Here is a 13,624-nt window from a genome sequence, read left to right as displayed (position 1 = left end):
GGGGAAAGCTTTTTTAGCCTAGTGGCTGGCCACTCCCCAAAGCAACGAGGAAGGTTGTTTCCTCTCATCCTAGTCCCAGCCCTTCAATTCAACCAAAATGGCATGCTGTTGCCATCAGGGAAGGCCTTAAGATGTGGTAGGGTAGGAGCGAGGAGCACTGGCAGAGCTGTGGGGGGAGCTCAGGGCTGGAATAGCAGGAACTTTAAGGGCTTTATTACATGTATAAGTGCCACAGTGCTGGGTGCTTTGAAAAACGCCCAGCGCTGTGATGCATACAGTTGTATAGGTGGTGAAATGTGCATCAGAGTGCAGAAAATGGCAGTGGTGTGCTTTTGAACTAAAACACCTCGGAGGTGCTTTACTTCAAAAGCTCACCTCCGCCATTTTCTGTGTGCTCATGTGCATCTCACAACTTTTACAACTGCACACAGTGCAGCAAAGTGCGCATCAGCTCACGTGCAGAGCAGACCCGATTAATCAAGTCAGCTCCGAAGTGGTGGATCTCTGGCGCACTGTGGGACAAAAAAAGTACATGTATAAATGCCCTAGAGGTCCAGGCTGGGGTTCATTTCTTGAACTGTGTGGAAACAGCTGCACTTTCTCTGCCTCATCATTCAGTGTGTCCAGCTCAAGCCAGCCCCGTCCTCATAGAAATTAAAATTCACCCCGAAGTCTTTTAAGCTCCTCAGGAATGTTTGCTTTTAAATACCACAAATAATCAGGGGCAAGAGCTCAGCTTCTCTGCTGAGGAAAGAGATGGCTTTGTCACAGGGATATTCCCCCTGCCTGTGTCTGGAATCAGGGGCGAGGGAAAGGGGGAGGAAGCAGCAAGATGTTCCCTCCTGCACAGGGGAGCTTGCTTGCCACTGCACTTCAGGCCGAGATTTTCATTAGGCCTGCAGTGGGAGGCAGCTCCTTATTGTGCCGATGTCAGCTCAGTGAGCACGTGGCCAGCTTTGGGTAACACAGCAAAGTGTGTGGCACAGGGAGGCGCTTTGAGGAGGGGGCTGGGGCTAGCAGGCTTGTGGGAGAAGGGATTATGATGCACAGCTCTGCAGATCGCCACATTGTTTGGGGTGACAGCAGGAGCCCGCGGGTGTGCACGAGGCAGTGGGTAATAGGAGGCCCCCCACGAAAGGCACCAGTGTTACAAAGGCTCAGATCCTCTTGGGGGGGCGGGGATGCTGGTTCCTCAGGTCTCCCTGGGGGGTTGGCCATTGCCATGGCAAATTTGCTTTCAGTGGTAAGTCCTGTCAGGCATCATTAATCTCTTGCTGTCAACAGCTTCTTATTTAAACCCACCCCCCACCTGCCCCTCCTGCCCTGAGGCTGGGCACTTTGAAGTCTTTATCAGGCACGATGGGAAGGCAGAGGCATGCTGAGCCTGGCAGGAGCGCTGGTAGGGCTCACAACCTGCTGGTTACCAAGGGGTGGGAAGAGGGGAAGAAAGGTTTGTGCATTCCAGACTGAATGGATAAGGCTGCTGATCTCGGGGGCCTTGGATCTGAGTCTTACACCACAGCAAGGGCTGCATCCCTGAAGCTGGGGACCTGCAGAAGTTCCCACATGCCTCCCACCTAAGCTCAATGGTGCTGGGATACACTGCAAGCAAGGGCCAGCAGTACCCCCATTGTATTCTCTTTCCTGCTTTTCACAAAGAGTCACCTCCCCCACCCCCAGGTTTAGCTACTCCCTGCTTCCCCTTGCCCTGCCCTACTGGGTTTCTTGCCTTTGAATTTTCAAAAACTTTCACCCTCTCCCTTTTTATCCTTTCCCTCAGCAGCTCCCAGTTCCTAGGGATCCATCTCTTCCTTCCTCTTCCCCACCCCTCCCCTGCCCAGGTCTGCCCTCTCCTCCTTTTTATCCATAAGGCATGTCTGCCAGCCCGCACCACCAGCACTCCATGAAGCGGAGCCACATTGGGCTTTGTGCTGCTTCTTGGCTGCTCCCAACGGCCTGGGATGCGACCTTGCTCACCCCTCGTGCTACCATATTTACTGCATACACACCCCCTTCCTTCAAATATTATGTATTGGGGTGCATGTCTTAAACAAGGACAACTGGGGAACATGCGGGAGTCGAGCTGCTCAGTCCCTCTTCTCAAGCCAGGTGGGCAGCCAGCAGTGCCTGTGACCTCCTACAGCCACTCTCCCTCTATTGCTGCTGCCTGTGTTTCCCCTATGAAAACATGTATTGACATTTTCAAGGAAAGACCTTTTTTTCCCTTCATCCCACCTTCCAAAAAAAAGCACACGTCTTATTTGAGGGCAGGTGGTACATGAGAAAATATAATATATTTCTAGGATCACCTGAGACTCCCTGGTGCCTCACTCATTGAAGTCACTAAGAAGGTGGAATGTGACCACAGCGCTACCTCCAGCCCAGGCACAGGCTCCTGCCTCTGGGGAAGGCCTCCTCACCTTGAAGTATTTGTCCAGGACTTCACTGTAGTTGCTGCCCTTAGAGAACCAGCCATCAGGGATGATCTCTGCCTCCAGCCACTGGATAACTCGACGTCGAAGCTCATCCCGGTCGGATTGGTAGCAGACAACTGTGAAAGGGTGGAAGAGAAGTAGAGAGAGAGAGAGAGAGAAAAAGAGAGAAACATTTGAAGAGCAAGGCCCTGCTGAGTTTCCAGACCTCTCTTGCCGGTGCCACAGAAGGCGCTTGTACTGCGAAGGAGGAGTTATTTCAGTCCTGAATCAGCCATGGACAGGCCAAGAGTGACACTCTGTGGAGACGCAGGGGAACGACAATGTCTCCATCCTGCCCACTGCTTTGGCAGGTTCCTGCCACACTTGTTCACGATGCCCATGGAAGGGGGTAAAGTTTGATTTGGAGCAAACACTTTCTCTGGCCAAATACACTTAATTCCCATTGGCTAGAAGAACATCCAAGCTAAGCGGGTCCAAGGTGTCTGCACAATACAGCAATAGCTTCCCTCATGCACCCTTTGCCTGTGCCCCTTGGCCCAAAACCTGAGAGTCCCATCTCTCTGGAGGAGAGGGGATTTCAGTGTCCAGGGTCAGCCCCATGCCTGGCCTTTCCACTGTCAAACAGGGGGACAGTTTATGATGACCAGGAACTGATTGTCCCAACTACCTGCCACAGACAAGCCCACAACTTTCTTCCAATGGTCGCTGTATTGTTCACTGAAACAAAAACTCAAGGCCACATTTTAAGCTTTTCTAAATTACCAGGTCTTCACTGAGGTCAGTGGAGCTAACAATTTGCAGCAGCCGGGGCTCCAAGCCAGACAGATGGACAGCATGGGAGGATTCTGTGAGGCCAGGTCGAAACTACTTTTTGACTGTTGGGAGGTGACAGCATAGGTGCTGAGTATGTGGGGGCCCAAGGGCCCTGGCCCCCCTTGGGAAGAGGGTAGGGTAACCATCCCTCCCTAATTGGGTGGTACAGTCCTAAAATGGGAACATCAGGTCCTGGTCCTGGGTTGCATGACTCTGGGGCAGCATTTGTCCTGGATTCTCAGTATTGTGCATGGATCCAGGTTTTTCATTCACCACAGAAAAATGTGGGAAATGGCGGGTTCCAGATTGCAAGGGGCTGTGGGGAGTGGGATTCAGGGGGTGCCACAGGCATGTGCGCGCACACACGCGCACACACACACACACACACACACACGCGCGCGCGCACACACACACACGGCCAGGAATACAGCCCCAGGCAGCAGTGGAGAACAGCTCCTCCAGCTGCCTGCAGGTAAGTCTATGGGGGAGGTACAGATCAAGGCCCCCATGGTAAGGGAAGGAGTGGGGCAGGGTCTGGGTCTGCTGCCTACCCACAGTGGTGCATGAGGCCTGGGGCCAGAGCAGAGAATGGGACAGAGCCACAGGTGGCTCATCCGGGGGGCGGTGGGAGGGCGGTGGGGTGGGCAGCAGCTCCCTGCTGCTGCACACACTCCTGGGGAGGAGGGCATGGTGGGGGCACATGCCCCCAGATTTGTGTGCGGGGTGGAGACAGATGCGGGCTGGCCACTGCAGGCTCAGAGCTCCCCGCTCTGCTGCCCTCCTCCCAGGAGTCCTGCGCTGGCCACACCACCAGCAAGGCACCCCCTGCCTGCCTTGCAGCAGTGGGGGGTGGGGGACGGACAACTTGTGTCCCCACTGCTGCTTGGTGGGCAGGGGGTGGCTTGCCATGGCGGCGGGGAGCTCCCAGGGCAGCGAAGCAAGGCGAGGAGCCACGAGCTCACAGCAGGCAGCCTGCATCTGCCCCTGCCCCTCGCACGGGCTCCGCTCCAGTTGTGCTGCTGGGGATGGGGTGGGGGAGTATCATCTTAGCCCTGTCCCCACCAGGCAAAAATAAAAATCCGTGCCTCCAGGTGACAGCATGCTCCAAAGAGGCCCTTTGCCTTAATTATGCATTGAGGTTTTGACCTGTTCAATAAGATTATCAAACATCAAAAAAGGCAAAAATATAGTAGGCACGGAATGAGAATCTTCATTCAGATGGGGAAGGGGACCCTGAGGTACAGGGAGATGATAGTCAGAACCCTATTTCCCTTAGTGGACAACCAAAGTACAGCCTGAGACTAATTCTGAGTTACCTGACTAAAGCATAGGAGTGATTTCATTGCCCAGATTCCATTACTCTGGGAGCTGCAGCAATTAACGCTGCCACCACTCCCTCGACACAACATTTTTAGACCTGAGGGGAGCCCCAGGTACCACCTATGCTGGAGAAAGAGAGCAGGATACAAAATAGTGAAGACCAGTTGTTTTCAACTTTTTTTCATTTGCAAACCCCTGAAAAATTTCTAATGCAGGTGCAGGCCCCTTTGAAATGTAAGTGTGAGTATTGACATACTTTTGGTTGATCACAGTCATCTTTCACAGACCCCTTAGACATAGTTTGAGGAGCCCCAGGGGTCCATGGAGCACAGATTTTAAACCACTGGTATAGACTGGAGTAGGCCTTAAGCTGTTTTAATGATAGGTTAGTACAGAGTTACTTGTATCTGCTGGAACTACAGTTTGGTTCAAAGGAGAACGGGCAAAGGAAATGCTCAGGTGAGAAAAGGATGCAAAGTGTGAACCATTTTACAAAGTTTGAGCAGAACAGATGGACTGAAACTAGGGTAAAAGTTGCAAGGTCATCTCAAGTACACTTAGTGGTTTGATGACAGACTAGGCTGAGTTTAGATAATGCTTATATATGGAATAATAAACAGACATATGACTATTAGAGTAGCACCTACTAGAAACACACACACACACACACACTATATATATATATATATATATAAAAACCTTATTTAGTAATTTTTTTACATTTTAGCAACGGTATGGAGAATAAAAACCAGGTTCACTGTGGAGTTTTGTTCTTAAGTCTTGAACTGAAGCTTACAAGGCCAGGCGACATTCTGTTTTTTTCAGTCAATTGGAACTGCAGCTATCAAAGGTCATGAAGGGTAACAAGAAGGGTTTCTACAAGTATGCCAGTAAAAAGAGGAAGATCAGGGAACGTGTGGGTCCCTTATTGAATGGGGGAGGTACAGATGATGTAGAAAAGGCTGAAGTACTCAATGCCTTTTTCACCTCAGTATTCACAGGCAAGGTCAGCTCCCAGAGTACTGCACCTGGCAGCACAGTTTGGGGAGCAGGTGAGCAGCTGACAGTGGTGAAAGAACAGGTTGGGGACTATTTAGAAAAGCCAGACACATACAAGTCCATGGGGCTGGACACAATGTACCTGAGGGTGCTGAGGGAGTTGCCCAGTGTGACTGCAGAGCTGCTGGCCATTATTTTTTAAAACTTGTGGTAGTCAGGAGGTGTCCCAGACAATTGGAAAAGGGCAAATATAATGCCCATCTTTAAGAAAGGGAAGAAGGAGGATCCAGGGAACTGGTCAGCCTCATCTCAATCCCTGGAAAAATCATGGAGCACGTGCTCAAGGAATCAATTTCTAAGCACCTGGAGGAGAAGAAGGTGATTACCAACAGTCAGCATGGATTCACCAAGGGCAAGTCATGCCTGACCAACCCGATTGCCTTCTATGAGATGACTGGCTCTGTGGATGCGGGGAGAGCAGTGGACTTATAGTTTCATAGTTGGTAGGGTCAGAAGGGACCTGAGCAGATCATCAAGTCTGACACCCATGCCATGGCAGGAAAAAGTACTGGGGTCAAATGACCCCAGCAAGGTGTTTATCTAACCTCCTCTTAAAGACCCCCAGGGTAGGAGCCAGCACCACTTCGCTTGGAAGTTGGTTCCAGATCCTAGCCACCCTGACAGTGAAGTAGCGCCTTCTGATGTCTAGTCTGAATCTACCCTCTGCCAGCTTGTGACCGTTATTTCTAGTCACTCCTGGTAGTGCTCAGGGGAACAGGGACTCCCCCAATGCCTGCTGGTCCCCTCTGACTAGTTTGTAACATGCCACTAGATCTCCGCTCAGCCTTCTCTTGTGGAGGCTGAACAGGTTCAGGTCCCTTAGCCTCTCCTTGTAGGGCCTGTCCTGCTGCCCCCTGATCATGCGGGTGGCCCTCCTCTGAACCCTCTCAATGCTGTCCACATCCCTCCTGAAGTGTGGTGCCCAGAACTGGATGCAGTACTCCAACTGCTGCCTGACCAGTGCCGCATAGAGGGGAAGGATCATCTCCTTGGACCTGCTTGAGATGCAACTGTGGATGCATGACAAAGTGTGGTTGGCCTTCCTGACTGCATCCCCAGTGTCGGCCCATGTCCATTTTGGCATCAATAATGACTCCAAGATCCTTTTCTGCCTCTGCACTGACGAGAAGGGAGTTCCCCAGCCTGTAGGTATGCTGCTGGTTCTTCCTCCCCAGGTGCAGCACCTTGGACTTGTCAGTGTTGAAACCCATCCTGTTCTCATCTGCCCACCCCTGTAACCTGTCTAGGTCCAATTGTAGCCTATTCCTCCCTTCTAGCGTGCTCACATCCCCCCCCACACTTGATATATCTTGACTTTAGCAAGGCTTTTGATATTCTCCAACAACATTCTTGCAATCAAGCTAAGGAGGTATGGGTTGGATGAATGGATTATAAGGTGGATAGCAAACTGGCTGGATCATTAGGCTCAACAGGTAGTAATAAATGGTTCAATCGCTAGTGGGCAACCAGTATCAAGTAGAGTGCCCCAGGGCTCAGTCCTGGGGACAGTTTTGTTCAATATCTTCATCAACAACCTGAAAGATGGGATGAAGTGCACCCTTGGCAAGTTTGCAGATAACACCAAGTTGGCAGGAAGTAGTAGATATACTGGAGAGTAGGGCTAGGATTCAGAGAGACCTCAAGAAATTGAATGATTGGACTGAAAGAAATCTCATGAGGTTCAGTAAGGACAAGTGCAAAGTTCTGCATCTAGGACAGAATAATCCCATGCACTGGGACAGGCTGGGGACTGACTTGCCAAGCAACAGCTCTGTAGAAAAGGACCTGGTGGTTGCAACAGACAATAAGTTAACAGTGTGCCCTTGTTGCTAAGAAAGCTAATGCTGGGCTGCATTAGTAGGAACATTTACAGCAAACTAAGGGAAGTGATTATTTCCCTCTATATGGCACTGGTGAGGCCACATATGGAGTACTGTGTCCAGTTTTGGGCCCCCCATTACAGAAAGGATGTAGACATTCGTTATACGGGGGGAGACTGAGGGAACTGGGTTTATTTAATCTGCAGAAGAGAAGATTGAGGGAGGATTTGATAGCGGCCTTCAACTACCTGAAGCGGGGTTCCAAAGAGGATGGAGCTAGACTGTTCTCAGTGGTGGCAGATGACAAAACAAAGAGCAATGATCTCAAGTTGCAGCAAAGGAAGTTTAGGTTCAATATTAGGCAAAGCTCTCATTAGGAGGGTAGTAAAGCATTGGAACAAGTTACCCAGAGAAGTTGTGGACTCTCCATCCTTGGAGGCTTTTAAGACTTGGCTAGACAAAGCCTTGGGTGGGATGATCTAGTTGGGGCTGGTCCTGATTTGAGCAGGGGGCTGGACTAGATGACCTCCTGAGGTCTCTTCTAGCCCTCATTTTCTGTGATTCTTTCTGAATTGTCCAACTGCAAGTGTATCTGGGTAGTGCTATATAAAGACTTTGTTTTGAAAGAAGGTCCTTTCCCTAACAGGATGGCCACCTGTTAAAGGCTTTTTAAGACTTGAGGACTTAGAAATTTTAAGGTGACTTTGCTTTCAAACATTGATTATATGCATTTTATAAATTGTAATCATTTGCTTGCCATGCCTTATCTGCACTGCTTAATTAGTTACATCTTTTCTGCTTTTTGTTAGTGAATTTGCTATTAAAAATTGAAATATCCTTATGTTGTGAGTATTTAATTTGGTGGGACTGGCTCTTCAAACCGTTCTTGGTTCTCAGGATCCATCTGAAGGTCAACAATAGTCACCATCACAGTGGCAGCTGACTGTGCCATTGCCATTAGCACAGCAGCAGCCAGTGCTGCCCCAGGCATGCAGCTACCTTTGCTATGCCCTCCAGGGAGACCTGTAGGCCAGATGATGTCGCCCAGTGCACTGGAGCAGGTTAGTGCACAGGATTGGTCTATGACCTGATTTGGTGCACGCTGTCAGTCCATGGGCATAATCTGGGAACAGACTAACACCACAAGATGACCTAATCCATCTTGAGGACAGACCCCACACCACTCATCCAGCCTACTGGACTGGATGGGTTTGGCACCACTGCTATTACCCATTATGGACATGTAAGCGTCCCCATTATAGGAACAGAGCTAGTGTAGCAGGGGCTTGGGCACAGGACACCTATCAGGTAACACAGCATCTAGAAAAGCCCCTCCCAGACTGCCTACCTGGACTGCAAACCAGGAAGACAGATGGGACAGGCAAGGAATAGGGAACAGCTGGGGGAACATTGTACACAACAACCACGAGCCAGTCACAGAGGCACAGGCAGAGATCCCGGACTGGTTGGTAAGGCTGCATGGATCACATTTGAAGCTGCTGGAGGCGGCACATTGGGGTGAAGCACCAGGAAAGCTCCAGAGGAGTGGAGCCACACTCCCTCACTCCAGAGGAGTGGAAGTCTCCTCCCTCACTGGACAGGAGATGCAGTGGATGGCAGGTAGCAAGCAGTTTGGCCTGAGGGACTCCCAGTAACTTGGCTGACCCCAGGTGGGCAGGTGGGTAGCACCTAGGGAACTGGGAGGGGAGTAGCCAGAACCAAGGAATGAGGCTCAGGAAGAAGCAGGAGGTGGGAAAGGCCTGCAGCAGCTGGAGCCCTCAGGCTTCCAGAAGGGCTATTGCACTGTTTGGAATGACTCACCAAAGCAGCCCTGGTTTTGTTTATTTGTTTGGACTTGTGACCCTTAAAAAGTAAGGCTTTGGAACAGGGTCCAGTGTTCCTTAAAGAGGCAATGCTAGAGGCAAAGGAGAAAGGAAAACCAGAGAGGGTACACTATGAGGCTTGAAAGAAAAGCTGTCAACATCTGCTACAGAACACCTCATCTGGAGGCGTGTGGGCAGGGTGATGAGAAAGGAGGGCGGGGCTGTCAGTTAATACTTCTGCCACTGGAGGGTCCTAACCTTTGCCCCAACTACAACTAACCTCCAGAGACACCCAGGCATCTTATTCTTTTCCTACAATGAGGGTGCTTACTTGTCCAGAAAGGGTAGCACAGTTGTTCCTGCTCTTCAGTTGGGGTAATTCAAGTGTAAGACTCAAGCTGCACTTAGACTGCCCACTAGGGTGAGGTAGGCATTCTGCTAGCAATGGCCTGCTGAGAGGTGATAGCCCTGAGATCAAGCCCAGGGACTCCACTTTCCTAGACAAGTGCCCTGTTTCCTTACCAGTGCTGCTTCGCTTTCCCTAGCCATTCTTGAAGCGAGATCTGGCTTTGAAAAGCACTCCCATAGAACAGCATATGGGGCTCTGTTTTCATTCCATCTCTGAACCACTGAACTCAAGTAAAGGGAGGGCTTTCCCATAGTCAAAATGGGCTCTTTCCACCTTGTGCCTCTTTCTTAGTACTTCTAAGCTGCAACGGCCCACTGGAGCATTCAGTGCAGAGCCCCTCACTCTCAGCATCCTGCAATGAGGACTTTGCTAACAATTCAGCTGGCAGTGCATAAACCTGAATAGAATGCAACTCCCTATGCCAGGGCTATGCGTGGGAGGGCCCATGTTGGGGGGAGGGGGAAGATAACAGGGAGCTCATCAGTAGCTTCAGCAGCTCAGGTTCTGCTACAGCCAGGGAGCCCATCTGTGGGGCAAAAGGCAGTTTTCTAACCTGTCTACCATCTAATAATAAATTAATAATGATAGTTATATAATTTATATAAGGTTCTCCATCATCAAATCATTTTGAATCAAATGGCTTTATCACAAATTAAGATAATATTCCTCATTTGATAGAGAGGCTGAGGCAGGAGAAAGTGAAGAGTATTGGCCAAGGAGAAACAGAAAAGCTCCTGGCTTCCAGTCCTGTGTGCAGACCTCCAGAGCACACCTTTCCCTATCTCCCTGTCAGGCAAGAGCTGGTTCTGGACCACACCAGTCTGCAGGTGACCCTGCAACCACATTAGGGGTCATTCTACCCTGGAGCCTTGCAGTTCCTCATCAAACGATCCACCTGCTTCCCTACAAATAAGCAGGTTGAGGGCTATGTCCAGATGTCAGGCATAGTGGGGGTTGGGGTTTTCTTACCTGGGCTTGCAGCTGGATTCTCGGCCTTCTTCTCTATTAATAAAGAGAGAGGATAGGACATTACTGAGGCAGGAAACACAATCACTGGCTCATTTAGGCCATGGTTCTAAGCAAAGAGTAACTCAAGACCCCTCTCACCCCAGGAGCAAACAGCTGATGTCAGAACATGGCTCTCTACTCCATACGTGCAGGTTTCCCATAGCCTAAGGGCACCCAAAATGTTTGTCACAGAGGGCCAGATGGACAACTGCCCAGGAACCAAAGCATTCCCCCTCTCTCTTGGGCGAAAGCTTGGAGTGAGTCCTTGTTCCTGAAGCCAGAGTAGGCTCTGCTTATGCAAGCAGAAAGGATGGACTTCAGGAGTTGGCCCATCTTCTACATCACTCCCTAGACCTGGAAGATGCTTGATGAGTAAATCTGTGACTGGAAATGATAGGCAATTGGGAGCCATTTAACCCCTCATTCTCATCCATGAACTCTGTCAGGGATCAAAAGGCATCTGCCTTCAAGAACAGATTCCCCTCTACCCCCTCCCTGGGTGGTCTTGTTTGATGTGGGCACAAAGCCCTTAGAGCTGGCTTTACCTTTACAATGGCCATCATAGTCCACCTGGATCTTGGAGCCAGTGAGGCAGGCGTCACGGTGTAACTCACAGTGGTTCAGGTAAGTCTTGCCATTGCTGCCACACACAGGCCGCTTGTGAGCTTTGCATTGCTGCAAAAGAGCCCCCAGAGGGAAAGCCTTGAATCCCAGGACAGCCAGAGGCTTCAGAGTCACCTCATCTTTGGTGCATTCTACATAGCTCCCTCCACAGGACTAGGGTTTGAGAGACAGGACCACAGACTCATAGAAAATGAGGGCTGGAAGGAACCTCAGGAGGTCATCTAGGCCAACCCCCTGTTCAAAGCAGGGCCATCCCCAACTACATCATCCCAGCCAGGGTTTTGTCTAGCTAGATCTTAAAAACCTCCAAGGATAGAGATTCCACAGCCTTTACTATCCTCCTAGTGAGAAAGTTCTTCCTAATTTCTGGGCTAAACTTCCCTTGCTGCAATTTTAGACCACTGCTCCTTGTTCTGTCATCTGCCACTACTGAGGACAGTCTAGCTCCATCCTCTTTATAGCCACTCTTCAAGGTAGTTGAAGGCTGCTATTAAGATGCCGACTACAGGGACCTTGAGGAGCTCATGTAGGACCAGAGATGTCTACGCCAAGGGGATCATAGACATCTGATGACCCCAAGCTTCACAGAGCTTAAAAGCAAATCAATGATGTAGAGGCACCCCATGGAAAATGCTAGCTCTTAGTTTTCACTCATTTTTTGACTACAGAAAAATACTAGAGCAGTTCTTCTGTTTGAAAGGAAGAGAAAGACCAAAACAGATCAGAATACTGTGGATTCTTATTTGAAATCCTTGGATTTATCTCATGAATCATGTTTGCTCACTTAACACTGCTAACCCTGTGTGGCACCCTACACCACCCTTGAAAGGATCTCAAGGCAACACAGGGTGCCATGACACACTGGCTGAGAATCACTGGTCTATACAGTCAACTTCCAGCCCTGACAGTGGTGCCCCTAGGTGCTCTACGCAGCTCTGGGCTGGCTCCTTCTTAAGCAGAAGCTGTGTCACTGCCTTCATATGACATCTGGGAGTGAACTAATTGGCACGCTCACTTAACATAGCTAATTAGCCCACCCCATGCTAATTAGTTTGCCCATGCATCTATGGCCCCACTGCTTTTGGTTTATCTTGCCCACAGTGCCAGCACAGTTGCTACTTTACTGAATAGTCATAGCTCAAGTGTTCCCAAGGCTGGAAAAAGCTCATCTCTTCATCCAAGCATCCTTGCACTACACACAGCACTCTGCACTGCTTTTCTAACATGTGTACGTGGGCCATCCTTACAGCAGGCTGGCTCAGAGAACAGGCACTACAGGGATTCCTGTGCCAGGCGAACTGCATGTTCGCATGCTGCTGTATCCTTCCCCACATGAGGCGTCCTCTCGCAGGGTCTCCCCTACCTGGAAAGTCTGAGACACAGGGCAGGGCTCCACACTAAAGGGTTACAAACATCCAGGTCACACAGATGAGAGGGATTTTTATTTGCCTTCCCTCAGAAGCACTGGGTGGTGACTGCAGTTGAGGCTAGGGATTTTAATTGGGGTGTTCTGATGCTCCTGCTAGGACTTAAAACTAGAGGTTCCTGGTTACAGGATCCTGCCCTTCTGCTCAGGGTCAAACTGATCACCACATTTGGGTCAGTCCATGGGCTCCACCCCATATGGAATCAGCACATGGGGTTTGTCCATGGTGTCATGACCCAATGATTGTGTGTGCGCTTTGGCACTGCAGAATTATTTCCCGCCACATGGAGCTTTCTTTGCACGGTGCAATTCTCAGCTGCAGAGAGAAAAACCCCGGTGCAAAGGAGTTCCCGTCACCCATATGTAAATTTGTTCCCCATTATTGGCTGTTTCTAAATTATTCCCATGTGGTGGCTAGCGATTGGCTTGCTAGCCGTATAAGAGGCTTGAGCAGTTTCCGCCCAAGTCGGAGATCTCCGAGAATCTCAGGAGGATCCTGAGAACCCCAATTCCGAGAATTCCGGGAGAAATCCGAGAGAATTCCGGCAAGGAGTCCACGATTATCTCGTGGATTTCTACGTATATCTCGGACCGAATGATGGTTTGATCAGCCATCAAGAATCTCTCCCCGTCACCGGACGATCCCTGACGTACCCCTGCCCTGCGCGCTCGTTGAGAGTCACAGCACGGACTCTTGTATCGGTTTAGAGAACTCTCATCGTTCGAGTTTTCTTCTTTTCTTCTATCTGTCATGACCCAAAAGGCAGGATTGTGTGTGTGCGCTTCGGCATCAGAATTATCCACGTTAAGTTGCAGAGCATTGCACGGGAGTTTCCTGTAGCAAGAGGAAACTCCGGTGCAGGGACCAGTTTCCCGCCTTTTCTGCA

General features: G+C 50.2%; 1 protein-coding gene across 1 annotated transcript in view; it reads right to left on the bottom strand.

Moving 5' to 3' along the window:
* The window catches only part of FSTL1 (follistatin like 1), a 28,057-nt gene that overhangs the window by 10,407 nt on the left and 4,026 nt on the right, over positions 1–13,624 (bottom strand). Inside the window, exons 3-5 of the mRNA XM_014524112.2 lie at positions 11,233–11,362; positions 10,649–10,681; positions 2,421–2,551 (exon numbers count right to left, since the gene is read on the bottom strand). Of these exons, the coding sequence (XP_014379598.1) occupies positions 2,421–2,551; positions 10,649–10,681; positions 11,233–11,362 (294 nt within the window). The remainder of the gene's footprint in view (positions 1–2,420; positions 2,552–10,648; positions 10,682–11,232; positions 11,363–13,624) is intronic.

Source organism: Alligator sinensis, unplaced genomic scaffold (assembly GCF_000455745.1).
Source record: "Alligator sinensis unplaced genomic scaffold, ASM45574v1 scaffold1301_1, whole genome shotgun sequence".
In the NCBI taxonomy this organism is placed as follows: Eukaryota; Metazoa; Chordata; order Crocodylia; family Alligatoridae; genus Alligator; species Alligator sinensis.
The sequence above is the reverse complement of the archived record's forward strand: the minus strand, read 5'-3'. Positions and strand labels throughout refer to the sequence as shown.